The 27075-nt window shown below is 42.6% G+C and overlaps 1 protein-coding gene across 1 annotated transcript; it reads left to right on the top strand.

Moving 5' to 3' along the window:
- Positions 1 to 355: 355 nt before the first annotated feature.
- On the top strand, positions 356 to 27075 carry LOC146960176 (cleavage and polyadenylation specificity factor subunit 3-like; the record flags this gene model as incomplete). Its single annotated transcript, XM_085772556.1, has 13 exons — positions 356 to 541; positions 6308 to 6397; positions 6558 to 6708; positions 16253 to 16428; positions 17510 to 17668; positions 18457 to 18603; positions 19598 to 19750; positions 19852 to 19960; positions 23039 to 23133; positions 24238 to 24325; positions 24448 to 24514; positions 24702 to 24798; positions 26929 to 27075. Coding segments are annotated over 13 exons (1665 nt in total), but the record flags the coding sequence as incomplete, so codon positions are not given.

Raw genomic sequence — 27075 nt, 5'->3', positions numbered from 1 at the left:
TTTATTTGCATTCCTACATTTACACAAGCGCTACACACAGTCCGGAGCAGGTGTAGATTTTGTGAGTAGCTACGAAAAAATCAGCACTACTAAAAGATTGATGAATGCGGAAATCCACGTAAATTTGCGCTGCTCAGGGTAGGTGCTGTTCCATTCATGTTTATAGTATCTGGACCCTCACAGACTCTCACACTCAGTCACTTTACAGCTGACAAAGAGAGAGGGAGTGATGCTGCCTGTCGCTCAGGTGGAGCTGTGACGGAGCTGTGTGTTGATGCTGTGTGTGTGTGTGTGTGTGTGTGTTGTGTGTGTGTGTGTGTGTGTGTGTGTGTGTGTGTGTGTGTGTGTGTGTGTGTGTGACAGTAACATCTCGGCAGACGACATGCTCTACACGGAGACGGACCTGGAGGACAGCATGGAGAAGATCGAGACCATCAACTTCCACGAGGTGAAGGAAGTGGCCGGCATCAAGTTCTGGTGTTACCACGCCGGACACGTGCTGGGCGCCGCCATGTTCATGATCGAGATCGCCGGCGTCAAGGTAACGGACGCTCACCGCCACTCACATGACTCAGCTGTTCAACCCTCTGTTGGTGTTTTGTTTTTTGCTTTTTTACTTTATTTTGCAAATAAATCGATGTACAAACCAATAAGGCAAATAGTAAACTTGTAAATATAAATAAATACAAAACATAAGATATAAGAGCATGAAATAAAATAAACAAACATCAAATAAACAAGACAAAGAAAAGAAAGTATGTACAGTAAAGTAAATAAATTAGAAAAATTAAACATTTCAATCAATAATCGATGTGACCAGATCAATAAACTGAGTCTGACAAACAGGAAATCAGAAGTAAGGCTTCTAAAACATGCAGCATCCCTTCAAAATAAAAGCATGGAAATACAAATCCTTTTAAAAAAAGAAACTGTTTTTAACACCGTGTTGTCCTGCACTTTATCGTCATCATGTCTAAATGGAAGCGCATATTGATAAGTAATTTCATCAACTCACAAAAAATATTTCCCAGAATGCACCTCTTCACCTAAACTTCATTATCACATAATATCACATTATGCAAATTATAAACATATGAATCGCAGTGATTCACTCTCTCTGCTGCGACAAAGAACAGATGTTATTATGATTTATTTATCTTAGTTGGAGCAGAAACAGTGAAGATTAAAACGCAGCTGTGTTTTGATTAAAAAGTGATTGATTGAAAATCCTAATCAATAATCACAGACTTCAGGCTCCAGAGTCAATTTCTCTTCATTTGATGAGCAAAATAAACTGTTTAAAGACGTCGCCTCGGGCTTTAAGTTGAAGGATGGTTTTATAATTTTAACATTTTGTTGAATAATCCAATTAATAATAAACAAATGTATACTTTTAGATCATTTTATTCATTTGTATGTTGTGTTAATCCTATATATGCTGGTGTTGATGTATAATTAATTCAAATATCATGACAAGGAGAGTTTGAAGGTGATCCGTGACTAAATCTGAAGTTAATTCCCATCTACTGATTACCTTGTTTTAACCAGTCAACAGGCCTCCTGAGGTGTGTGTATATTAACCTACACCTGAAATACACAGCATCATAAAATATGCATGCACTTAAACTTTTATATGAAATAACAGGGTATCCACGGGGTCTTAAAAAGTCTAAAATTTGAAAATCTAAATTTTAGGCCTTAAAATGTCTTAAATTTGTTGAATTATTGTGTTCAAGTCTTAAATAATTTTAGACAGGTCTTAAATTTTCTTATGCCCACCATGGACGAGCATTTCACTCGCATTTGCCCCTAAAAAAAAATACATGTGTGAACCAGGAAAATCACAAAAAGAAAGAGCACAACCTGCGATTGGTCAAAAACTACAAATCCCACAATTCTCTGGCCTCAACAATAACAGTAGTTAGTGTAAGTAAGGGAGAGTGGAGCTGTCGGTGAAAAGAGGAAACAACGCCACGTCTGGTCCTGTTCTATGTTGTTCGTTCACACCGTCACCGTTTATTCGTTACGTCCGCGGTGTAAAAGGCCGTGACGCAAAGACGCGATTAGGCGCGAGACGCGATTAGGCGCGCGACGCGGTAGACGCGACTTTTTTTTTTTGCGACGCAATACACCCGATTTGTTTTGTGCGACGGGACCTTCGCGTCTTCGTCTATTTCATCGTGTTTGGTGGGAAGACCCACAAGGGGCTTCCCACCAAACACGAGGAACGCTTTTTTTTCGCTCGAGTTGTGACGCGCGACCAAACGCGAGATACGCGGTTTGACGCTCTTTTTGACTCGTGTCAAAAAAAAATTCACGAGCCCGCCAACAACTTTTTTTTTTTTTCAAAGCAGGTTCAACTGGACTTAGTTATTTGTCTAGGAAGACGTTTCACCTCTCATCCAAGAGGCTTCATCAGTTCATGTAGCATCTGACCAGGCTGGGACTGGTCCAACTAACTGGTCTGGAGACTCAGTAGAAGTCCAGTTGCTTTCGATTTAACCTCCTTTGAAATACTATGACCTGGACAAATGAGAATATGCACAGGCCTACAACAACATTTCTGCTCTCATCGACCATGGTTGAGGTCACAACGCTGCTCTGTAGCTGCTCTGGAAGTCCGAGACACTGAGGCCAAACGCCGCCGTCGCTTCTGATCCATGTCGGCGAGTTCCGGGCTGATGAGCTACAGAGACTTTAGAGTCAAAGGAGCAGTGCGTCGCTGTGTCGGACTGTTTGGATTTAATGAAGAAGCTGCACAGAGTCAGGTGAGCAGAAGCTGCCCCCCCCCCCCTCACCGTGGAGCCGCTGCTGTCTCACAGCCGCCACCGACCCCTAGAATAAAACACCACCGACCCCTAGCGTGACGCACAGTATACTGTTATGAGACACATTATGCATCCCAACTGTCTTTTTTTTTAGAGCATTTTTTTTTTTTAACCAAGAATGCGAAAAATCATGATCCAGGGGCCAAAATTCGAAACAAATATATTTTTAATCATAATTCTCATTATTCTCCTGATGTCGGTTTAATGTAAACAGATTGAGCTGATACGCGAGAGTAATGTGACAGCGGGGCAGTGCTGCAGCTGCTGTGCTGTGATGGACCTGATCAGACTGGTGGTGGTCCACAGTGAATCAGTCCCAGATCCTCCACCGTCAGCAGATCCCCCGAAAGCCCCCGCAAATAATACATCGACAAGAAGTTAAGTGGCAAGTTGCACCTTTTCGTCGGCTTATTATTTGCGGATTTTTTTTTTTATAGCCTATATAACGTCACTGCAACATGCGGCTCTCAGTGCTTGTCGGTGTTGTGTCTATAAATTGTGAAATAACTTTTCCTCAATAGAAATATGAGACGTGGTCGATAGGTTTCATTCATCCATGTTTTGGCAGACAATACAAATAACCAATGATAATGAGATTTCCACCGCGTCGAACCAATCATGTGGCTGGAATAGAGCCAGTCAACAGTAACATGTGCATTTGTTTGGGTTGCTGCAGATGTGCACATCAGCTGACACCGCCAGAGAGAGACACATAACAGCCGCTTCAAGGAGACTAGCGGACTTTTTTTTTTTTTTAATAGCCTCTTCATTCATCTTGGGCGGGGGGCGGTGCGCCGTCTTATAATGTTACAGAAAACCCTGCATTATGTTTTTTACAACTCGTGTTCCTACACTATAGAGACAACTTGCTGTTGGCTCTATATTTCAAGAAACTTGTTTTCTGTTTAAAAGGCACAATTCACCCATCTTTTAACCGGGTAGTTACGTCTCCAGTCTGTCGAGCGGGCGAGCGCACAGCTGATGTGCTTCCATGACAACAGACGCACGGATTCAGTGTGGACAGAGAGCGTCAGATGTGACGCGATTGTCGGACGCTCGTTCGCGTCGCATCCAGTTAGGACACGGTGTGAGCAGCCACATCCACTGCGCTCTGGATCAGCTGATCGGTGCTCAGGTGACGTTAGATCTTCACTTTTTTAAACTCATACAAAGTGCAGCCAAACAGCAGGCTGAAGAGAGAGGACCAGCAGCAGCAGCAGCAGCTCTGACAGCTCCTCTGTGGCGCTGCAGACAGGCTGCAGGTGAGCTGGCCTGAGAGCAGAGTGCCGTCTCTTTTTTTTTTTTTTTTTTTTAGCAGCCTTTGTTACAGATAGGCTACATGTCCATGTGCATGTGCATGAGAACTGATTTTGAATCGAAGAGACACCCAAATATTCACATCCTTCAGTCCAGGCTTTTGAAAAGAGAGTAGCCTATAAAATCAGCTTCATGTAGCAGTTTACTTTAAAATGGTTCGAATATATTGCTGCTGAATAAATCTGAAACATGTGATGTGCATTTTTTGGGGGAAATATGGCTTCTGATATAATAGTCTGTAGACATCATCATCATTCAACGTTTTCACATGGTCTGGTGTTAATAAAGCAAACTAAAAATCGCAAAAAGAAAATCAAGAATCGGTTGAATCGAAAATCGATTTTGAATCGAATCGTGACCCTAAAAGTCGGAATCGAATCGTGAGCCACCCAAAGATTCACATCCCTAGTACAGAGACCTGCCACAGTGTCATGGTGCATTAATATAAACTTCAACCTCAGAGCTGTCAGTCCTCAGACTGTCCTGACTGTCCCTGAACATCACACAGGGATGCAAACAGCGCGCCGAAAAGCGAAACTCGCTTTTTTCATGACCAATTGACCCTTCGCCAACTCCTCCCACAAACGGCTATTGTCCAATCCTACGTTAGCAACCGTAACTATAGGCCTGGCAAGCTTTCCGCAGTGAGTCATTACGTTTGCTTTTGTGGACACATTTTGAGACTAGGACGAAAAACATTTGTTTGTAGAGAAGGATGTTGTTGCTGCTGCTGCTACTACGGCGGCGGCGGCGGCGGCAGAAGCAATATAGAGATGTTCAGATATGAGCGGACTTTTTTTTTCGACTTGAGCAAGTGTAGATATGGGGAAAACCATATGTTCACCTCCGAAATGACAGCTGTACTTTTAGGGCTTTTACCTGGGCTTTTAGGGCTTTTACCTGGGCTTTTAGGGCTTTTACCTGGGCTTTTAGGCGAGGGATCCTCCAGGCAGGGACTGCTTTCACTGACTGATACAGCGGTGGGAGAAAACAAAACAGCAGCGAAAACTGTATGTGGTTCACAATCGCCCAAAAACTTAGAGTTTGACAACGTTTCATGACCAGTGAGATGACCTAAGTCTTGGTGGGTTGATAGACGGTAAAATTACCGGTCCTTACTGCTGCTCTGTACATTGTCCAGTCGTGTCGTTGAACAGATGTTTTATCCTCCTGCGCGAGTCACGTCACTGAAAACTATGAATGCTCTTTGTGATTTCTTCTCTCTATTATCTCAGAACAGTTTATCCAGAAATTTGCTGATATTTCCTTTGAAATCGATACCAAATACTGCCAGGAGCATGGCTGGGAGTGAAAGCTTGCCCGGCGTAGCAACAGTAACCAAGGGGGCGGGGCTTACGCGAAGGGTCAATTAGGTGACTTGTGTGAATCGTTCAGATCCGAAGAGTTTTTGTTTTGAGGGGGGGGGGGGTCTCAGCGTCTCAGCTGGGGTCAGTAAAATGTTTTTCTAACAGGCTGACAGTGACAATCACGTGAGGCGAACTCATTCATGGTCTCTGATTATACTGATAACAGCCGTCCTCCAATGTAGACGCGCGACATGCACCCACGTTACCCAAAGCGGTGACGCCGTTTTTTCCCCCCGTGCACGTCCGCGGCGCACAGCTCCACGGACGTGCACGGTTCCCTACGTTGCTGTGTCAGGCAGGTGTTTCCATGGAGCTCTGCCCCGTTTCAGAGGTGAAGGAAGCCCTGAGTGGAAAGACGTCGCCTCCGCCATGTAGAATGTGTTCAATTAAAGTGAAACTAACACATTATATAGGCCTATATGTCCATTACACACTGAATGAAACATCCCATGTCTTTATTTATTCAGTTTATTTTAATAGTAATAATTATGACTAACATTCAGTGAAGACCTAAAAATCAGTATCTCCAAAATTGAAATATTGCAATGGTTTTTATTTTTTTAAAGCATTTTTAATATAGAAATGTTGGCCTTCTGAAAACTGTCCATCTATATGCACTCAATACTTGGTTGGGGTTGAACTACTGGAAATTGACTTTTCTGTGATATTGTTAATGGTGAGCCCCCCCCCCCCCCCCGCCAGACAATACCTCTCTTTTTTGGTCCTGACCCGTTTGCATCCCTGTGTGTGTGTGTGTGTGTGTGTGTGTGTGTGTGTGTGTGTGTGTGTGTGTAGTTGTTGTACACAGGAGACTTCTCCCGTCAGGAGGACAGACACTTGATGGCGGCGGAGATCCCCAGCGTCAAACCAGACATCCTCATCACCGTGAGTGGAAGCATTCAAACCGTTCAATCTTTATTTAAACACAGAGCACAGACACTTAACATTGAACCTGTGTGTGTTTGTTGTGTGTGTGTGTGTGTGTTTGTTGTGTGTGTGTGTGTGTGTGTGTGTGTGTGTGTGTGTGTGTGTGTGTGTGTGTCAGGAGTCGACCTACGGGACTCACATCCACGAGAAGCGGGAGGAGCGAGAGGCTCGGTTCTGCAACACGGTCCACGACATCGTCAACAGAGAAGGTCGATGTCTGATCCCCGTGTTCGCTCTGGGCCGAGCGCAGGAGCTGCTGCTCATCCTCGGTGAGACCACGGCAACAACGACGCCATGACGACGCACGGCGACCTAAGAGTGGCGCTTTCCCTTCAGCTGAGGGAAAAATAAATTCAGGCTTCAAGTTTTATTTACAAGATTAAACTAAGGGACGTGTTTCTGTCTATGGATCACACCGAAACATTTTCATTCACCATACACACTCGTTAAAGCCCCAGTGTGTAACTTATTTGGCTTTTTAGTAGCAAAAATCTAATATTGCTTTCATAAATACGTATTTCACTGAAGTCGAATCACACCCGCATACAAATGAAAGCTTTCTCGTACCTTAGAATGAGTTGTTACAAGTCGTTACAAACACATAAGTGGGCGACGCACCGAACCGAGGCGGCCATGTTGCATCGTGACCGTAGGTAACCACGGAAACTCAGCAGAGCTGTCGGCTCGGCCTGTTAAAACTGTCACCACTGTGCAGGGCTGTTGCTAGGAATTCTGGGCCCCCTTAAAGAATACTAAAGTGGGCCCCTCCCCCTAACTTTTCCAGTTTTTTTTCTTAGACTATGTATGTATTATCATTTTTTATTTAGCCTAGTAGCCTACCTTGTTTTGATGCTAATGCAACATTACACTGCAAAAACCCAAGTATCTTACCAAGAATATTTGTCTTATTTCTAGTCAAAATGTAATTTCTAGTCAAAACAAATATCATTATACCTAAAATAAGACTCAGAATATTAAAAGTAGCTTGTTTTTAGACACTTTTTACTTCTTTCAAGCATATTGTTACGGTCCCTCGGCATTCAAGACACATAGGCTGGAGCTCGACTGGTGCACAACTTTTATTTCCTCTTTGGCACCGTGAAACTAAAAACACATGAAAAGATTTAATTACATGATTGCCAATATTAAAAACATACTGCACAATAAATTTAATACACACTCCCGCTCCTCATCCTTATTCATACGGTTTAACAACACTTCATTCATAAAAACAATTCATTGTAGCCGTCAACCCATATAAACAAATAAACAAACAAACATTTACCTCATTTCGCCTACCAAGGGCGTAAACTCTTTGCTTCAAAACGTATCCGCTCCACACACATCTCTTCTGGCAGTGGCTAAACCAACACCACAGTCAAAGTTGCATCTACGCACACAATCGCATGAAAACGATGTCACATCAACATACTGTATTTAAATTACATACCATGTCCTTTATTTCTTTGATTTCCCCAACCACGGCGGCTACTCGGGTAAAGCTTGGCGTGCGTGTGTAACACAGAAAGTGGCGTGTGACGACACTCATAACCCCTATACCGTTTCCGGAGCACCAAGACAACAGCATAGAATCCCACCAGCAGCGAGAACCCCCCTGGTGGTCGCTTACACTCCCACCAAATCATGTTAAAATGAACACACACATTATTAAACATGATTTCAAAATACAAGTTGCCACAACCTCAACCATTTACCAATCAACACAGTAATTAATCAACATTCATATCCAATAAATTTACCCCTTTTACATGATACATTAGCCACCTTCCAGTAAGAGTACCAGTTTTTGAATGGGCCGTTCAATGACTGATGGTTTTAAAGGAAAACCTTGTTTTAACGCTGCCTTGCGCTCTCCGACTTGAACCTTGACACGGCGCACCAGCCCATCTGATCCTTCAGTAGTTTGAATAACTCGTCCCATGCGCCACTCATTCCTTGGGAGGATTTCCTCTTTAATAATGACCACATCGTTCACCCTTAAGTTACGTCGAGGAGCATGCCATTTTTGTCTCAAGGAGAGGTTCAGGAGATATTCCCTTCTCCATCTACTCCAGAATTGCTCCGCCAAGTACTGGACTCTTCGCCATCTTTTTGCTGCATACAAGTCTGCTTTCACAAAGTTTCCGGGAGGTGGTAGAGCAACCTTGGCCTTCATTAAAAGAAGATGATTTGGAGTAATAGGCTCTGGCGACCTTGGGTCGTTGATCCCATCCACACTGAGAGGACGACTGTTCACAATTGACATTGCCTCATAGAACAAAGTTCGAAGCGATGCGTCATCGAGTCTTCCAGGACACTGTGCAATGGTGACATTAAGTACACTTCGAATGGTTCGTATCTGACGCTCCCAGACTCCACCTGCATGACTAGCTGAGGGAGCATTGAACACAAACTCACACTGCTTGTCAGCCAGGAAAGCTTTGAGCGCTTCGCTGTCACATTGTTTGAGGGCTTCTTTGAGCTCATTACTGGCTCCAACAAAATTTGTGCCTTGGTCACAGCGAAGATGGGAAACAGCTCCTCGTAAACTTATGAAGCACCTCAAAGCATTTATGAATGAGTCTGTGGACAGGTCGTCCAGCATTTCGATGTGAACTGCTCTGGAAGATAGACAGGTAATAATTAACCCATATCTCTTGATCTCCTTACGGCCGTTCCTGACAGCAAAAGGGCCAAAACAATCCATTCCACAAAATGTAAACGGTGCTGAGATCTCACAGCGCTCCTCAGGGAGATCGGCCATTTTTTGCTCTTCAGGAGGTCTCCTTTGTCTACGGCACTGCACGCATTTATGCACAAATCTTCCAATTGTTTTACTCCCACCTATTATCCAAAACCCCTGGGCCCTGAGCTCCATCAAGGTTTGATTTCGCCCTTGATGACAAACATGACTGTGAAAGTGGGACAGAATGAGCTTGGTGACATGGCCATCCTTTGGGAGAATTACCGGGTGCCTTTGTTCCACACTGAGAGTTGGACCTCTAAGTCTCCCTCCAACACGCAGAAGACCTCCCTCCAGTCTCGGGTTGAGCTTAAAAAGAGGACTTGACCTTGAAAGACTTGCTCCCTGGAGGTTTTTCCGAAGGGCGTTTAGCTCCTCAGGGAAGGTTTGCTGTTGCACTAACTTTAACACTTCATCAGCTGCTCTTTTACGTTCTGCCACTGTTACAATGTTGTCATGTTTAAGCCTTGCCCCGAGTCTTTTAATCCTTGCGACCACTTTGAGGAGTGTGGTCCAGGTTGAAAACCTCTCCAGACGCCTCAAAACATCCGTTTGGGTGCTGACTTGAGTTGCAAACACATGCACAGATTTGACCTCAGGGTCACCAACCAACAGCTCTGAAGAGGGTTTTAACATTGGAAGCAACTCTTGTTCCCAGAGAAGTTTAGGACCCGATAACCAGCCTGATGACGCAATATCTACGGCACGAAGACCCCTGGAGGCGAAGTCAGCAGGATTTTGTGTTGTATCAATGTAATGCCAGTCATTTGGATCTGTTTTTTCTCTGATGAGCTGAACTCTATTTGCAACGAACACGTGAAATCTTCTTGATTCATTATTTATGTATGACAACACAACCTGAGAGTCTGTCCAGAAATACACTTTATCAATTTCCATCTGAAGTTCTTCCTTTAACAAGGTACTCATTCTGGCTGAGGTCACTGCAGCTGAGAGTTCCAAACGTGGGATGCTCATTATCTTTGTAGGTGCAACCCGTGCCTTCGCCATCACCAGACTGCAATGGATCTCGTTCTGAGTGTTTTTATATCTCAAATAAGCGCACGAACCATATCCAGTGGTACTGGCATCAGAAAACAAATGCAATTCGATGCTTATGATCTTTCCAAAATTTTCAGGATGGTAACATCGAGGAATGGTGATGTCTTTTAATGCTTGAAGGCCATTCTTCCACTCCTCCCACCGTGAATGCAACTTCTCAGGAACTGGATCGTCCCATCCTATGCCTTTATGGCACAGCTCCTGGAGAATCTGCTTTCCACTTAGGGTGAAGGGGGCCATAAACCCAAGTGGATCATACAGGGAGGCTACAACAGACAAGAGGCCCCGGCGGGTTGGAGAATGGTCCTTTGCTTTAACGTTGAAGCTAAAGGAGTCACTCACCATTGACCACTGGATACCAAGTATGTGCCCTTCCGACGTTGCCTCTGGACTTAACTTGAGAGGATCTGTTGTTTCTGCTCTTTCTGACGGGGCGATACAGGAGAGAACATCTGTGTGGTTAGAGTTGAACTTATGTAATTTTAACCCTCCGTGTCTACACAGTTGCTGCGCCTCCTCAATTAGTTCTTTGGCCTTTTGCACAGTTGAAACACTGGTTAACCCATCGTCGACATAGAAGTCATTTTCAATGAAAGCAGATGCTGCGGGAGAGATGGTCTTATACTGTTGGGCTAGGTACTTAAGACCAAAGTTAGCACACCCCGGTGAGGAGGCAGCCCCGAATAGATGGACAGTCATTCTGTATTCTCGTGGTTCATTTCCCAGTTTACCACCCTCCCACCAAAGGAACCTCAGAAAGTTACGAGCTGATGGGAAAACATGAAATTGATGGAACATTTTTTGAATATCGCAGACCACAGCAATTCTTTCTCTTCTGAAGCGACACAGAACTCCCACCAATGAATTAATTAAATCTGGGCCAGTGAGCAAAGTGTCATTCAAAGAAATACCGTTAAACTTTGCTGAACAATCGAAGACCACTCTCAGTTTGCCTGGCTTCTTTGGATGGAACACCCCATGGTGGGGAATGTACCAGACAGTTTCGTCGTCGGCAGCTGGAGGGGCAAGCTCGGCATCACCTTTACTTATTGTTTCCTCCATGAAGAGAGTATACTGCTCGTGATATTGTTTATTGGCCATTAACTTTCTTTTCAGATGTTGAAGCCGAGCAGTAGCGAGTTTTTTGTTGTTTGGCAGTGATGGGGGCTGTTATTTTTGAAGGGGAGGGGCATCTGATAATGTCCATCTTCCTCCTGCTTTATATTATCACTCAAAAGCTGTATAAAGCAAACGTCGTCCTGAGACACAAACTTGTCCTCGTAGCTCCTCTCATTAAAGTCTGCCTCCAAAACTTTCAAAACGTCAGTAACAGCAGACACAGGCAACTCTTTCACTGCAACACGATGCACAAAACTATGGTTACTCTGCCTGTCCAGATGAGGGTTAGCAGAACCTATAATACTCCATCCAAGAGAAGTTCGTTGAGCAAAGGGTTCATTTTCATCTCCAACAACGACCTCTAGGGGGGCTAATGCTGAAGGGCAGTCATAACCGATGAGAAGTCCCACCTCACAATCTTGTAGTGGTGCCATCTTGTTGGCCAGATGGCTTAAGTGCGGCCACTGAAGTGCCGTAGCTTTTGTTGGAATGTGAGACTTGTCGACTGGGATGAAGTTACGTGTGTAAGCCTGCTTAATTTGTATGTGTGATTCAGCCTGAAGACTACGAACTTGAAGACCACTGGCTATTTTGCTGTTTATGTTCGTATTAACAGAGGTCATAGTGCTCAACTTCAGCTGAATTGGACGAGTACTTACATTTAACTCAGAAATTAAATTTTCCAGAATGAAAGTGGAGTCACTTTGTGTGTCGAGAAGAGCGTAGGTAAGTATTTCTCTGTGAGGCTCCGTTGCTGAGGACACCAAGACTGGAACAATGCTGGATGTGGCAGAGACATTTTGGGTCAAAGCATGAGACATGGCAATGTGGACCTCATTATTACCATAATCTCCTGAAGCAGCAGGTCGTGTGTTTTCTTTATGCAAGCAGGTGGGATGACGCCGACCACAGGTGTTACAGATGTGTCGCTTTCTACAGTCCTTACTGGCATGGCCTTTCCTTAGGCATCCAAAGCACAGGTGATGTTCAAATACAAAGGCTCTTTTCTCCTCCATTGGCTTTGCTGCAAAGGTTGAACATTTAGCAACTCCATGATCTTCATTTTTGCAAAATAAACAAGGTGACTTTGACTTTTCTTGTGTCATTGAGTTGGAGTCTTCTAACTGAGTGTGTGTATTCAATGCTTTAGCTCGCTTTGGAAATGTATCCTCTGTTTTCACATTAATCAAAAAAGGGGAAGTGATGGGATTACACACTATTCTGGCTTCTCTTTGCATGAACTCAGTGAAGCGTAAAAAGCCAGGATAATTACCAGATTGGTCCAGCTCCTCAGCAACAATCCGACTCCATCTACGCACCATCCACTCAGGCAGCTTCTTCAGGAGTTTTTGATTTTCTTCACAGTCGTTGAGAATTGACAGACCTTTAATATGGGGCATAGCTTCTGCACAGCCTTGGAGGAAATCTGCAAACTCTCTCAGTGATTTGGAATCATTAGCTGTTATTTTGGGCCATTTCGTCAGTCTCTCTCTGAAGGCTCTTTGAACAATGAATGGACTTCCATACCTGTCGTTCAAAACATCCCAAGCACCATGATATGCATCCTCCGAGTTCCGATAGAAAAACCCATCCACTGCCTTACGTGCATCTCCTGCCAGATAACTTTTCAAATAAAACATTTTCTCACTTACTGGAAGAGGCTTCTGATCAATCAAAGCCTTAAAGGACACCTTCCAATCGATGAACTGTAAGGGGTCACCTGTGAAAGTTGTTGGTTCTGGAACAGGTAAACGACTTAGGGTGAATGAGCTTGTTATTGCTTGAGCCAAGCTGGCCTGAGAAATGCTGGCCTCTTCCTGAGTTGACCTTTGAGGCGCCACATGTCGAGGTTGAAAGGGTGTAGCTTGTGGGTTTAGCATAAGTTGATATTCTGTAGCTGGGCTTTCAAGAGCAACTTTACCAACCTCATTTACACAATTTCCAGGCATGTCAAAACTGTTATATGCTTCCACACGGGCCTTTGCCACCTTCACTTCACTGTCTGCTTGCAGCTGCTTTAACCTTGATTTACCTTCTTCCAGCTTTAATTTTGTTTCAGTCTCCCTTTGTTTGATTTCTGCAAGCATTTTAGTTTCTTCAAGCTTCCACTTAATCTCTATTTTATCCAATTCTGCTTGTTGATCCTGTAGCATTTGAGTGGCCTTTGCTTGCTCCACCTTTGCTGCCAGGTCTGCCTCTGCATCGGCTCGATTACTAGAGGACCTGGAAAAGTTGCTATCTTGATCATCATCACATCTGTCGAGCTGTGAGACAACTGTTTCAGTGTTGCTTCTTCCAAAGACAGATCCATATTCCCTTTTGCTCAACTGCATCCTCACTCTATCCTTTTCAAGACGATCATTAAAGGTTTCATTGATGGTCTCCATTCTTTTATTTACAATATCAGCAATCTCAAACGACAAGACGCTACATGCATCCATTTTCTTTACGACCTCTGGAGAAATCATACGGTTACCTTTAGTCAGTTCATAATGTTGGCACACGTTATCATATTTTTTCTTAATATCTCTTTGGATCTCTTCAAGGTCCTCTGGTGAACATAAAGTCTTTAGTTTAGCTCTTATGCCTTTGGCTGTTGATTTCCAAATTTCATAGGCCTTGCCAAATGCCTTTTCCTTCTTCATTGCTTCCTGATTTTGCAGCTCTTGGCCCTTTTGAGTTAAGGTTCTCTCCCGTGAGCTGGACCTTGTTTGTTGAGCCCCTAGGGTGCTCTTTATTTCTTCAGCAGGTGCCAACATATTACCTTTATGACTGTTCATTAGCAAAAGGGTGCCCTTAAGTGTTTTACAAAACTCAAATTTAAAGGCTGTGATTTTCGCTTATATTTAAATTTTTTATACCATCATTTATGTTAGGCATTTACACCTCTTGCACATCAAAATTCATAAACAGTCCCACAATATCCAAAAACCTGCATAAAATATACCATCAGAAAATCATCTGTAAAGGCTTTAGTCTCTAGGATTATTGTTTGTTCAAAAACCCCAGTTCAAGCATTTAACCAGGAAACCATCACACATTCACGAATAACCTTTTTATGAATTAATTGAGCCTTGAGCATTTAAACAGTAAGTGTCCATTAAATTCATTACTGGCAGAGACAGTTCAGACTGTGTGACTTTACCCCTCTTCAACCAGAGTTTCTCGCTGTAGCCATAGCGCGACGAGGCCACTGCTGAATGATGTTGTCCGTTTCGAGATCTCAGTTCAATGTCCGATGTCACTTTCTCCCGTGCGCGATCAACTTGCGTCGCTCCGATGCAGCGTCGCGGCTCACTGTCTCCATAAGCGGTGAGTTTCACTGTTACGGTCCCTCGGCATTCAAGACACATAGGCTGGAGCTCGACTGGTGCACAACTTTTATTTCCTCTTTGGCACCGTGAAACTAAAAACACATGAAAAGATTTAATTACATGATTGCCAATATTAAAAACATACTGCACAATAAATTTAATACACACTCCCGCTCCTCATCCTTATTCATACGGTTTAACAACACTTCATTCATAAAAACAATTCATTGTAGCCGTCAACCCATATAAACAAATAAACAAACAAACATTTACCTCATTTCGCCTACCAAGGGCGTAAACTCTTTGCTTCAAAACGTATCCGCTCCACACACATCTCTTCTGGCAGTGGCTAAACCAACACCACAGTCAAAGTTGCATCTACGCACACAATCGCATGAAAACGATGTCACATCAACATACTGTATTTAAATTACATACCATGTCCTTTATTTCTTTGATTTCCCCAACCACGGCGGCTACTCGGGTAAAGCTTGGCGTGCGTGTGTAACACAGAAAGTGGCGTGTGACGACACTCATAACCCCTATACCGTTTCCGGAGCACCAAGACAACAGCATAGAATCCCACCAGCAGCGAGAACCCCCCTGGTGGTCGCTTACACATATTTTCACTTGGAATAAGTAGAAAAAATATAATAGTGGAACAAGTTTTTCTTCCTTATTACAAGCACAAAAAACTTGCTTTCACTGGCAGATTTTTCTACTTATTTCAAGTGAAAATTAGTTTGAAACAAGTGAAAATTATCTAAAAATAAGTAAATCTTTAGGTGATGAGTCTTATTTAAAGTGGAAAGAGATTAGTTTTGACTAGAAATTAGACATTTTGACAAGAAATAAGACAAATATTCTTGGAAGGATGTTGAGTTTTTACAGTGTACTATGAGTATAGTCAGGGTCTTACACAGAATAAATCAGTCATACAAAGATTAGACTACTGGGGTTTTTTATGGGCCCCACTGGGCGCTGGGCCCCTAGAATTATCATCACCTTTCTCCCCTATACAACGGCCCTGCCACTGTGTAGTGTGAGGAAGGACGGACGCACTGGTGTTGCATTCAGGTGCAGTCAGGCAGACGGCCGTCGGCAAACCTACCGGATGTCATTTTACTCGACGAGAGAAAGACGGTAAAACGTGGGTCGGGTAAACAATACCACATCACCATGACAACATATTGTCACGGCTGTATTGTTTTGCCTCGTGCTGGCGGACCACTTGTTTACATAGACGCTTGTTTATCCTGATACATGCAGCGTCTGTTGTCTGTCTGACGTCTGCCCGATTTCACGTGAATGCAACATCAAGAATACGTTCAGATATGCAACCGCACCTCTAGATGGGGGGAATTCCTACATACTATACCTTTAAAGAGGAACTATGCAAGATTTTTACCTTAAAGGGATAGTTCAACATTTTGGCAAATTGGTCCATTGCCATAATCCCTATAGTCATAGCAGTAGGTTTGTTAACTTTATTTGTGTGTGTGTGTGTGTGTGTGTGTGTGTGTGTGTGTGTGTGTGTGTGTGTGTGTGTGTGTGTGTGTGTGTGTGTGTGTGGACCAGACGAGTACTGGCAGAACCACCCGGAGCTCCACGACATCCCGATCTTCTACGCTTCGTCTCTGGCCAGGAAGTGCATGGCCGTGTACCAGACCTACATCAACGCCATGAACGACAAGATCCGCAAGGCCATCAACATCAACAACCCCTTCGTCTTCAAGCACATCAGCAACCTGAAGGTTTGTTTTGTTTTGTTTTTGTTTTTACTTTTCTGTCCTGTTTTATTGTGTCGTCAGGTTTGTTCTGTCCTTTGTTTTCTGTTTTGTCTGTTTTGGTCAGTGTATTGTCAGTGTATACGTTGTGTATGCTCAGGGTTGCAAAGGGGCGGAAAATGTCCAGTTTTTTATTCCAAATTGGAAAATATCCATGGGAATTATGGGAAATTATGGGAAATTATGGGGATTAACTGGAAATTTGGGGTAATTTAAACCAACACTAAGGAACTTTCAACCTTCATAAAATATTTTCATAACTTTTGTGATGATACATCGACTTACAACGAGTTGAATGACACCTCTGTCATGGCCTGAGGGGGTCTGTATCTCTTTCTCTGGCACTATTGCAGCTTTGAGGAGCATGGTAGGAACCCTGCTCTCACTTAAGTTTCACTTTCACTTTTGCGAGTCACAACAAGGAGGGAGCAGGCAAAACGGCACTTTAGCAATGGATTATGTTTGTGTTTTCACTTTGAAATGATCCACTGGAAACAGAAACTTAGTTTTGATGTCTTCTGTTAATTTTAATGCAGGATATTTACAGGGCTTCACGCTAGTGTTCATGGGAAATGGAGTCTTCCTTCAGGCAAAACACTACCGCTTTGGTCCACAGGCGCCGCCAAACTCAACCAAAACTGAAAGTTCTTTAGTACTGCTTTAAACAAACTGTATCATATCCAAACATAAATGTAAATATTTTGTTTCGTCATAAGCAGACATCCATGCAAAATAACAATACAATTAAAAAACATGACATTTCCACAGATTTATTTGTGAGTAGAACTTTATTCTTGTATGAACAATCAGCTATTTTACTGAACAACAAAAACATGAATGTTGAGGAAAATATTACTAATTGCTTATTAAGGGCCAACCTTCAATTTTGTAAATTTTGGATTTATTCCCGTTTATTCCCATAGAAAGTTTCCGATATTACCCGATACCCGATATTTTGCAACCCTATGTATGCTATTGCCTGTTTCCATTGTCGTTGTCGTTTGTTTTCTGACGTGTGTGTGTGTGTGTGTGTGTGTGTGTGTGTCAGAGCATGGACCACTTCGACGACATCGGGCCCAGCGTGGTGATGGCGTCGCCCGGCATGATGCAGAGCGGTTTGTCCCGGGAGCTGTTTGAGAGCTGGTGCACGGACAAGAGGAACGGCGTCATCATCGCCGGCTACTGCGTGGAGGGGACGCTCGCCAAGGTGGGAATCGAACCTGCGACACCTCGGGTCCCTTCTGCAGTTTTTTTTAAATTTTTATTATCACAGGAAGTGAAACGTTTCCTCCACTGGTTTTAGAAATGTCAGGTCTGTGCTCACTTTTGGAGACAAGTTAAGAACAACAGAGAGTGAGAGAGTGAAATAAAATAAACAATCACAGCAATAAATAAAAATAGACAATAACAGCTGTAAAATTAGTTTGTCTGCCCCAAATGCATCTTTCTTTATTCATAACTTCTCCTTTAATCGGTATCTTATAGTTTGGAGATAATAACTGCGATGGCAAGAACAACAACACAAATAACTCTGACTGAGAACAGTGTAATTGCTGAAACAAGATCTTTTACAGTGTGTGTGTATCTGAATAAAAACCAGAAATAAGACTCTTATTTAAATTATATTATTGATCGGCATCAATAGATATTCCCAGTATTGGATCAGTCCGGTCAGTTTTATTGATAATGTTGAGTTTAATGTGGCTACGTAACAAGAATCTGAATCTGTGACAGACTCCTGTGTTAACGACGTAGGATCGATCAGAAGAGTGTGTCGTGTTGCGTTCAAGTGCCGCTGGGATTTAATGAACTTTTAATAATATTTTTATATTATTTTAAATGATGATGCTGTGTGTGTGTGTGTGTGTGTGTGTGTGTGTGTGTGTGTGTGTGTGTGTGTGTGTGTGTGTGTGTGTGTGTGTGTGTGTGTGTGTGTGTGTGTGTGTGTGTGTGTGTGTGTGTGTGTGTGTGTGTGTGTGTGTATGTGTGTTGCAGCACATCATGACGGAGCCTGATGAGATCGCCACCATGTCGGGACAGAAGCTTCCTCTCAAGATGTCGGTCGACTACATCTCCTTCTCCGCTCACACCGACTACCAGCAGACCAGCGAGTTCATCCGGGCGCTCAAACCGCCGCACGTGGTAAAAACAACACACACAGACACACACAGACACACACTATTTAAATCCACACTATTTAATTAAATCCACAAACCTTTGGGTTTAATGCGACACACTAACAGGCAAAAACACAGTTTTTTCATGCACTGATCAATTTTGAGATTTTGGGATATTTTTCTCTCAGAAAAGTGGAAAGAAATGGTAGAAAATCCACATTAAGGTTTTTTATTTTACTTCATTTTGTCTCTTTCATCAGTAGATTTCTCCTAAATTCACCAAAAGTTATGTCAGGTATCACTGTAAAGCTCCCTCTCTCTCCTGAACAATTATGTGGATCCAAAAATTGTCGTTTCCTCCGTATCCGCAGTCAATCGTAAAAGTGCGATTCACATTAATGATCTATGGAATTTTACAGTACAAATCTTTAAAGGCCGTTTTCTCAAAATGAGTTTTTCCTCAGACTCTGGACCCGAAATCTCCACTTCAGCAGCACTTAAAGACACCAAACCTTCCAGTTTTATTCCTGTCTATATTCTGAAGGTTTTTACAGAGGGGATTGTTGATATATCATTCACAGCCTGATTTATACAACATTTTATTCCTAAAAACATGGAGAAATTTGAGTTTTTAGGGCTGGTGACAGTATTTTCTCATTTACAGAGTGATAAAGAGAGATATCCAAAATCCTCCTCTGTAAAAACTTCTGACTCTAATATGTCAACAGAATAAAACAAGAATTTTGAAAGGTTCTTTATCCATTGTTCAGATTTCGGTTCTGGAAATGTATGCAAATTAGCGCATATTTCATTAGATATTGCCTCATTTACATATTTAAACATAAAACTTGACAAAACTTGTAATACAAAAAATATTTGTCTTAATGTGAGTGATAAACTTGGGAAGTTTCATGGTGATATCTGTTAGTTTAAATTTCTACCCTATTCACCTGTAGTGTCCCACCTTAATGCAGTTTGTGTGTGTGTGTGTGTGTGTGTGTGTGTGTGTGTGTGTGCAGATCCTGGTGCACGGCGAGCAGAACGAGATGGCCCGGCTGAAGGCGGCTCTGATCCGAGAGTACGAAGACAACGACGAGGTTCACATCGAAGTCCACAACCCGCGAAACACTGAAGCCGTGACGCTGAACTTCAGAGGAGAGAAACTGGCCAAGGTGTGTGTGTGTCTGTGTGTGTGTTGTTGTTGTGTTGTTGTATTGGTGTGGGCCGTGTTGTTAACTCCCAGCATGCTTTGCTCTGCTCCGCTGTGCTGCAGGTGATGGGCGTGCTGGCGGATGAGAAGTGCTCTCAGGGTCAGAGAGTCTCCGGGATCCTGGTGAAGAGAAACTTCAGTTACCACATCCTGACGCCGTCCGACCTCTCCAGTCAGTCTGCGTGTGTGTGTGTGTCTGTGAGACTGTGTGTGTGTGTGTGTGTGTGTGTGTGTGTGTGTGTGTGTGTGTGTGTGTGTGTGTGTGTGTGTGTGGTCAAACACTTACTATAATTGATGAATGTTTAATGTTTTTGATCTGTCAACAAATGTTTCAAGCTGCTTCTGTCACAGAAAGTAAACCTCAACATCTGGACTGATTGGTTGGTTGGTTGATAGAAAGAAAGAAAGAAAGAAAGAAAGAAAGAAAGAAAGAAAGAAAGAAAGAAAGAAAGAAAGAAAGAAAGAAAGAAAGAAGTAAGGAAGGAAAGAAAGAAAGAGTGAAGGAAATAAAGAAAGAGTGAAGGAAAGAAAGAAAAAGAGAGAAAGAGGTGGAAAGAAAGACAATAGCTGGGTTTCCATCCAAGTCGTATCGAATTTAAAAGAGGATTTTGTGAAAATGCGCAAAAAGCAAAGCGAATTTATGACCGTTTCCATTCATTAGTGTTTTGCGATTAGGAGGAGTGCACCGTGAGATTACGTCATAAGAGAGCGTGAATGTATCCAACAGTTGACACTCAGCTGACACTCAACATCATGGACAATTTACGTACTTTCCGGACTATAGACGCACCTGTATAATCCGCACCAGCTACATTTTAAAAGAAAATACATATATAGGCCGCACTTTAGGTTTTCATGTTGTAACATGAGATATTTACACAGAAAGACAGTAGGAACTGTGACAGTCCGCTCGCTTTTCCGCTGTTTTGGTTATGCTCCTCTCCTCCATGTGCATCTGTTTACATACGAAGCCGGTGAAAAATAAATAAGTTACATAACGATGTTACGGCGTGTGTTTGTGTCGTCTTAACCGTCATAAACAAAAGATTATGGGTGACGGAGCGCGTTTGTGTTGCGGTGCAGAGAGGAGAGCTGGGAGACCGGGGCGTCGCTGGGTGAAGTCCAGCAGCTTCACCCACAAACTCTGCCTCAATTCGCATAATCTGTTTCCATCACAAAAACTCGCATTTCCTTTATTCGATACGCTGACAAATCCCCCCCCTCCACGCGTGTAAACTTTTATGCGCATTTACTGCCTTTATTCGAATTTCTGGCGTTTCCATTCAAGTATTTATGCGCATTTTCACAAAATGCGCATAAGAAAAGGTGGATGGAAACCCAACTAATGAAAGATTGAAAGAAAATGCAAGAAAGGAAGACCAAGAAAATAATAATCAGAAGGAAAGAAACGAAGAAAAAAGAAAGAGGGAAGATAAAGAAAGAGAGAAAGAAAAGAAACAGGAAAAAAGGAAGATCAAGAAAGAAATAATCAAAAGGAAAGAAAATAGAGAGAAAGAAAAGAAACAAAAAGGGCAAAGAAAGAAAAAGATAGTAGGAAGAAAAAAGAAAGAAGAAATACTTAAGAAAAAAAGAGGGAAGGAAATGAAGAAAAAGAGAGAAAGAGGAGGAAAGAAAGACAATGAAAGATTGAAAGAAAACACAAGAAAAATAATCAGAAGGAAAGAAACAAAGAAAAAAGAGAGAAAGAAAAAAAACAAAAAAGGCAAAGAAAGAAAAACATAGTAGGAAGAAAAAAGACGAGCAGAAAGAGAGAAGAAATACTTAGAAATACAGAAGAGAGAGAAGTGACAAAAAAGTAAAGAAAAAGAAAGACAGAGTGAAGAAAAGGATGAAGACAGAAAGAGAAGTAGAGACATGAACGATGGAGTGACTAACAGAGTTGACTCCTCTCCTCCTCTTCCTCCTCTTCCTCCTCTCCTTCCTCCTCCTCCCCCTCCTCCTCTTCCTCTCCTCCTCCTCCTCCTCCTCTCCTCCTCCCCCTCCTCCTCCTCCTCTTCCTCCTCCTCCTCCCCCTCCTCTTCCTCCTCCTCCTCCTCCTCTTCCTCCCTCCTCCTCCTCCTCCTCTTCTTCTTCTTCCTCCTCTTCCTCCCTCCTCCTCCTCCTCCTCTCTTCTTCCTCCTCCTCCTCCTCTTCCTCCTCCTCCTCCTGCAGTAGCATAGATATACAGTATATATACTGACTAGATGCCGCGTTCTGCTTCTCAGCGTACGTCAACACGGCCGCCATCTTGGTCCGGGGGTTCTGACCATAGACATAATAAACGTCTGACCAGCAGTCAGACCCGGTCGGACCAAGGGGGCAGTTGTGGGTCTGAGAAGTGAAGCTCACTTCCGCGTTCAAAAAACTGCAATCCCCTCTTCTTCCTCTGGGGGCTGGTGTCAGAAGGGAGCATTCCCCATAGACCCCCATGTTAAAATCGCCGACTTTACATCCTCAATAAACATGTTAAAAGCCTGGTGTCAGGACGTTTTTTGGTCTCAATCGATAGTTTCTATCCCAGCACACACTCTGAGGGGGGTGAATTTTTTTTTAACTCTACCGTTTTACTGTTATTAGATTAAAACTCTGGCCAATTAGGGCGCGGAAACGTTGAGTGACAGGTCCGAGCAGCTCCGTGGACAGCTGCTTCGAGGCCAGTGGGCGGGTTCTCGGCCGGCCAATCCAACATGGCGCTGTTCAGGCCGCCATGTTGGAGTCACAAAAACGACTCCCCAAAACCAATGGGTGACGTCACGGACGCTACGTCCATTCTTTTTACAGTCTATGGGTCGGACCCTTGTAGAACTAATTTCAGTGTGTTTATGCATGTGGGTGTGTGTGTCTGAGTATGTAAGTGTATGTTTAATACATAAAAAAAAAATTATAAAAATTTTTCAAAGATTTTTTGTTGTTGTTGTATCATAAACATATGTCTGACATTTATAATAAACCAAACGGCTTGAAAATCGGTTGAATATTCAGTGAGTTATGGCGATTTTAATGGTTGATAGACGTCTGCCTCTGTTGATTGATGCATTAAGTAGACACGGCTTCCCCCTGACCAAGATGGCCGCCGTGTTAACGCATTCCACTCAATAGAGTTGCCTAGGAACGCGGCATCTAGTCAGTACATATATATATATATCTATGCTGCAGTAGAAGCTGTAACTTCCTGTTTCCTCTGTGTGTGTGTGTGTGTGTGTGTGTGTGTGTGTGTGTGTGTGTGTGTGTGTGTGTGTGTGTGTTTCAGGCGACGTGGAGCAGGTCGAGGGGACGGAGAAAATCACGGTGAAGATCTTTAAGAGCATCACGCTGGTTCACGAGGCCGGGATGGTCGTACTGGAGGTTGGACACTCGAACGCAACACGACACTTTTTACACTCATCATCCACCACATGTCGCCTGAAGTGGCTAAAACTCACCTGTTTATCAAAACTTTATTAACTCTGAGCACACGAACACGTCCGTTTTTATTTAAACCAGTTTATAAACATTAAAGCAGATATCAGTGGAATGTTTTTGTTAATATAAGTCCTAAATAGTCCTATTTTCCGTCAGCAATCACTTACATGAAGTATTTCAGCCTAAACACGAGTCTCTCCGTCACTCTGCTCTGCTGTAACCCGAGGAGAAAATTTTCCTTGTGGGATACAAGTGTTATCCAATGAGGGGAGAGAACGGCATGAAGGGCTGTGTGTGCAGCCAAGGGATGCGCGTGAATGTGGTGACGTAGCACGAGGACCAATTGATGCCTGACAAGGGCGGGGGCTGCTAACTCATGGTGCGTTCAAGGAAACTCGTACTTTGTGTTTTTCCTTCCTGTGAAGTCATACCAGTTCGATCTGGTACGAGTTCACGGGTCGGAAGTTACGAGTGGCCGTTATAGGGAACTTTCACAGACAACAGGACGGTAAAAACACGAGCTACGGGTTACCTGGAACGCTACCAAGTCGTAGTTGTGACTTGAAGCTGTAACTTACGGTTTCAAAAGCCTGCCTTGAACACAGCATTAGCCGAAACGGCCCTTCCACTGATATCTGCTTTAAATATACAGTTTATGACATGGTGATGTAGCTGCAGTCAGGTTTTATTGCTCAGTATTTGTTCTACATGTTTATTTCAAACTATTTTGTATATTTTATAATTTTATTTATGTTTTTAGACACAGATCTCACTCAGACCTGGTTACAGATACATTATTAGCCAGTTATTACATGTTAATACATTCATTATACAGATACTATATACAATAATTATGACAATTTTTTATTTTATCACACTTTTTCAAACACTACAAAAATCTCAACACAAATAAAACAGAGAAGAATGTAAAAACAACAGACAATTGAAGTAAAAAAACTCTATGAACTAATTGATGCAGCAATAAAATTTATAAATCAATAAATAACTGAAATAAAATTATTAATAATGAAAATGTTCTCGTCTCAGTGGGTCGCCAACCCGCTCAACGACATGTACGCAGACGCCGTCACCACGGTGATCCTGGAGGTCCAGTCCAACCCCACCGCCCAGAAATGTCAGTGAACGCATCACGAGGGAATTTATTTTAATTTCACTGATGAACAGAAACTTTACTGACGCTTGTTTGTTTGTTTGTTTGTTTGTTTGTTTGTTTGTTTGTTTGTTTGTTTGTTTCAGTCCACGAGGGCAGGAAGGAAACGTTCGACATGGAGCTGTTCGTCGAGCGACTGGAGCTGATGCTGCAGTGAGTCTGAACACCTGCAAAATGGTTTTAATGGTTAAAATATCGGACGAAACTGTAGAATCTGACACTTTTTAAGTTAAAATTAAACCTAATTGATCCAAATATAAGAGAATAAAACTTTTAAATGAAGATAAAGATTAAATATTTTCTGTTTTCACCTGGTAAAATGTTTTTTTTTCTGTTTCAGCGACATGTTCGGGGACGACTGCGTGAATTTCAAAGACAGTAAAAGCCTGAGTGTGACGGTGGACGGAGTCACGGCGTGCATCGACCCAGAGACCAGAGTGAGTCCAGCGTCCCTGACATCTATTCTATACACGAACATTAAAGGGATAGTTCAATATTTTGGCAAATTCGCCTACAGTATAGGGTTGTCACGATACCAGAATTTCAGTAGTCGATAATCAATATCTGTGAATTTCCACGATTCTCGATACTAATTCGATACCACGATTAAAAAAACAAAAACAAAACAGAACCCATGTACTTTTAAATTCACTACTTTATTGAAAACTGTTTCAACATCTTTTTGCACAGAATTTAATAGGGCTGCCCCCAAATAGTCGACCAAGCACTGGTTGACTAGAGCACTGGAAAAGAGAGTAACGACACCACCATTGACTCCCGTGGTAAGGGTTTTGCGCCCCGAGTGGCAGGATATGGGTCTTGCAAAAGCGCCCAGAAAACTCATTCACTCCAATGTATGTGTGTTGCCTATGTGTTAATATTTATCTGTAAAGGGTCCTCAATGATGCTATTAACGTGGGTGATCTATAAATGTCCTTAAATTATTGAAAATACCACACTTGCTCATTCACCAACAATGCAGTTGTCAGTTCTTGGGCGCTTTTGCAAAACCCATATTCCGCCATCAGGAGGCGCTTCCATTGGACCAATGCGTGTCGTTACTCTCTTTTCCAGTGCTCTATGGTTGACCAAAAAAATCATTAGCCAACCAAAATTTCAATGGTCGATTGGTCGCAGGAAAAAAAAAAAAAAACATTTGGAGCCCTGTCTTGTCAAAATTAAGTCAAAATCAATATAACTGAACTATATATAAAGGCTATAGGGCTTTTAATTTGAAGGGCCAGATACAGGAAGTCGTGACATGATGAGTCGACTAATGACGACTATTGGTCGACCAAGGGAATTATGGTGATAGGAGAATTTGCCAAAATGTTGAACTATCCCTTTAACGTCTGGTTCATCATAATGGTATTTACAGGGTTCCTACGCAAGTATGGAAAGTATGGGAAAGTATGGAATTTGATTTTATACATTTCCAGGTCTGGAAAAGTATGGAAAATGGAAATTATTGTATGGAAATGATCTGGCTTAATACTTAATACTTATCTGGGTTTGGTCTTATTATAAAAGTTATCTGGGTTAATTATTTTTGTATGTGCTACCTATAGCTACAATCTCCTGGAAATTATTTGGTAACATAATGGCATACACATTCAGAATAATGAAAACAAATGATTAATTGCATGATTTGTTTATATAATGCACAACTATGGTGCGTTCATTACAACTCGGAAGTCGGAAAAAAAACAAGTTCCTCTTCTGAAAAACTCTGACATGTCAAACTTTAGGATGTGTTAGGGACTAATTCATCTGTCTAACCATCAGAACTATTGACACTTGAAACGGTAAACACAGCTGATCCATCGAAAAAAAAATCACCGCTGGAGTTAATTTATTTTCCGTGATTGAAAGCAGGTTCTTGAATGTAACTCGGTCAAAGTCAGATGTATCCTCACAATGTTTTGCTGTTCTGTCAGGTCATGCATGATAAATGCTGACAAAGTTAGACTGTCAGACTTCCTTGATTTTAAACTTTGGCGGCTCTGCCTCTTCGTCTTTTTGCCACTCCGTGAGTGTTCTGCAGTGACTTCTGAGTACCGTGACTTTGACGGTCCTACTGCTCACCTCCGCTCATTTGAAAAAAAAAAAAAAAAAAACCTCCGCTCATTTGATTGTGCAACTGCAGTGGGTGATTTATTAATACGTAGTAAGAAGCTAAGACTACCGTTTAAACGCACACATCATTTTGAACTCTTTATTAACAGAAAGTGTGCAGCTTTTGTATCAAAATAGTCTTTTTATAACGAAAAAAGACATTCTATGTAGGCTAACAATTTATGCTCAGCAGCCGTGGGCACCCCCATATAGTCAGAATGGTATGGTCTTGGTTAGATTCGACTACGAGGTTCATAGTCGAATCAGACCCCTCCGAATCGAATCGTCGAATAGTCGACTTTTGGAGGTCAGCCCTACCGAGAAGTCTGGAAATTAGGGTCTGGAAAAAGTATGGAATTTGGAGATTTCAAATGTGTAGGAACCCTGGGTATAAATCAATACTCAATAATCAGCTGATAACACCATGATGACCTCTGACCTCTGACCCTCAGGCCGTGACCTGCGCGGACGACGACTCTCTGAGGGAGATGGTCGAAGTGGCCGTCCACCGTCTCTACGACGCCCTAAGCCCCGCCTTCACGCCACGCCCCCTCTGTGATGTCATCAGCAGCAGCAGCGCGTTGCCGTCGGTGATGTAG

The sequence above is a fragment of the Trachurus japonicus genome, unplaced genomic scaffold (assembly GCF_045865225.1).
Source record: "Trachurus japonicus isolate A0001 unplaced genomic scaffold, Traja_1.0 AP030635.1".
In the NCBI taxonomy this organism is placed as follows: Eukaryota; Metazoa; Chordata; class Actinopteri; order Carangiformes; family Carangidae; genus Trachurus; species Trachurus japonicus.
The sequence above is the reverse complement of the archived record's forward strand: the minus strand, read 5'-3'. Positions and strand labels throughout refer to the sequence as shown.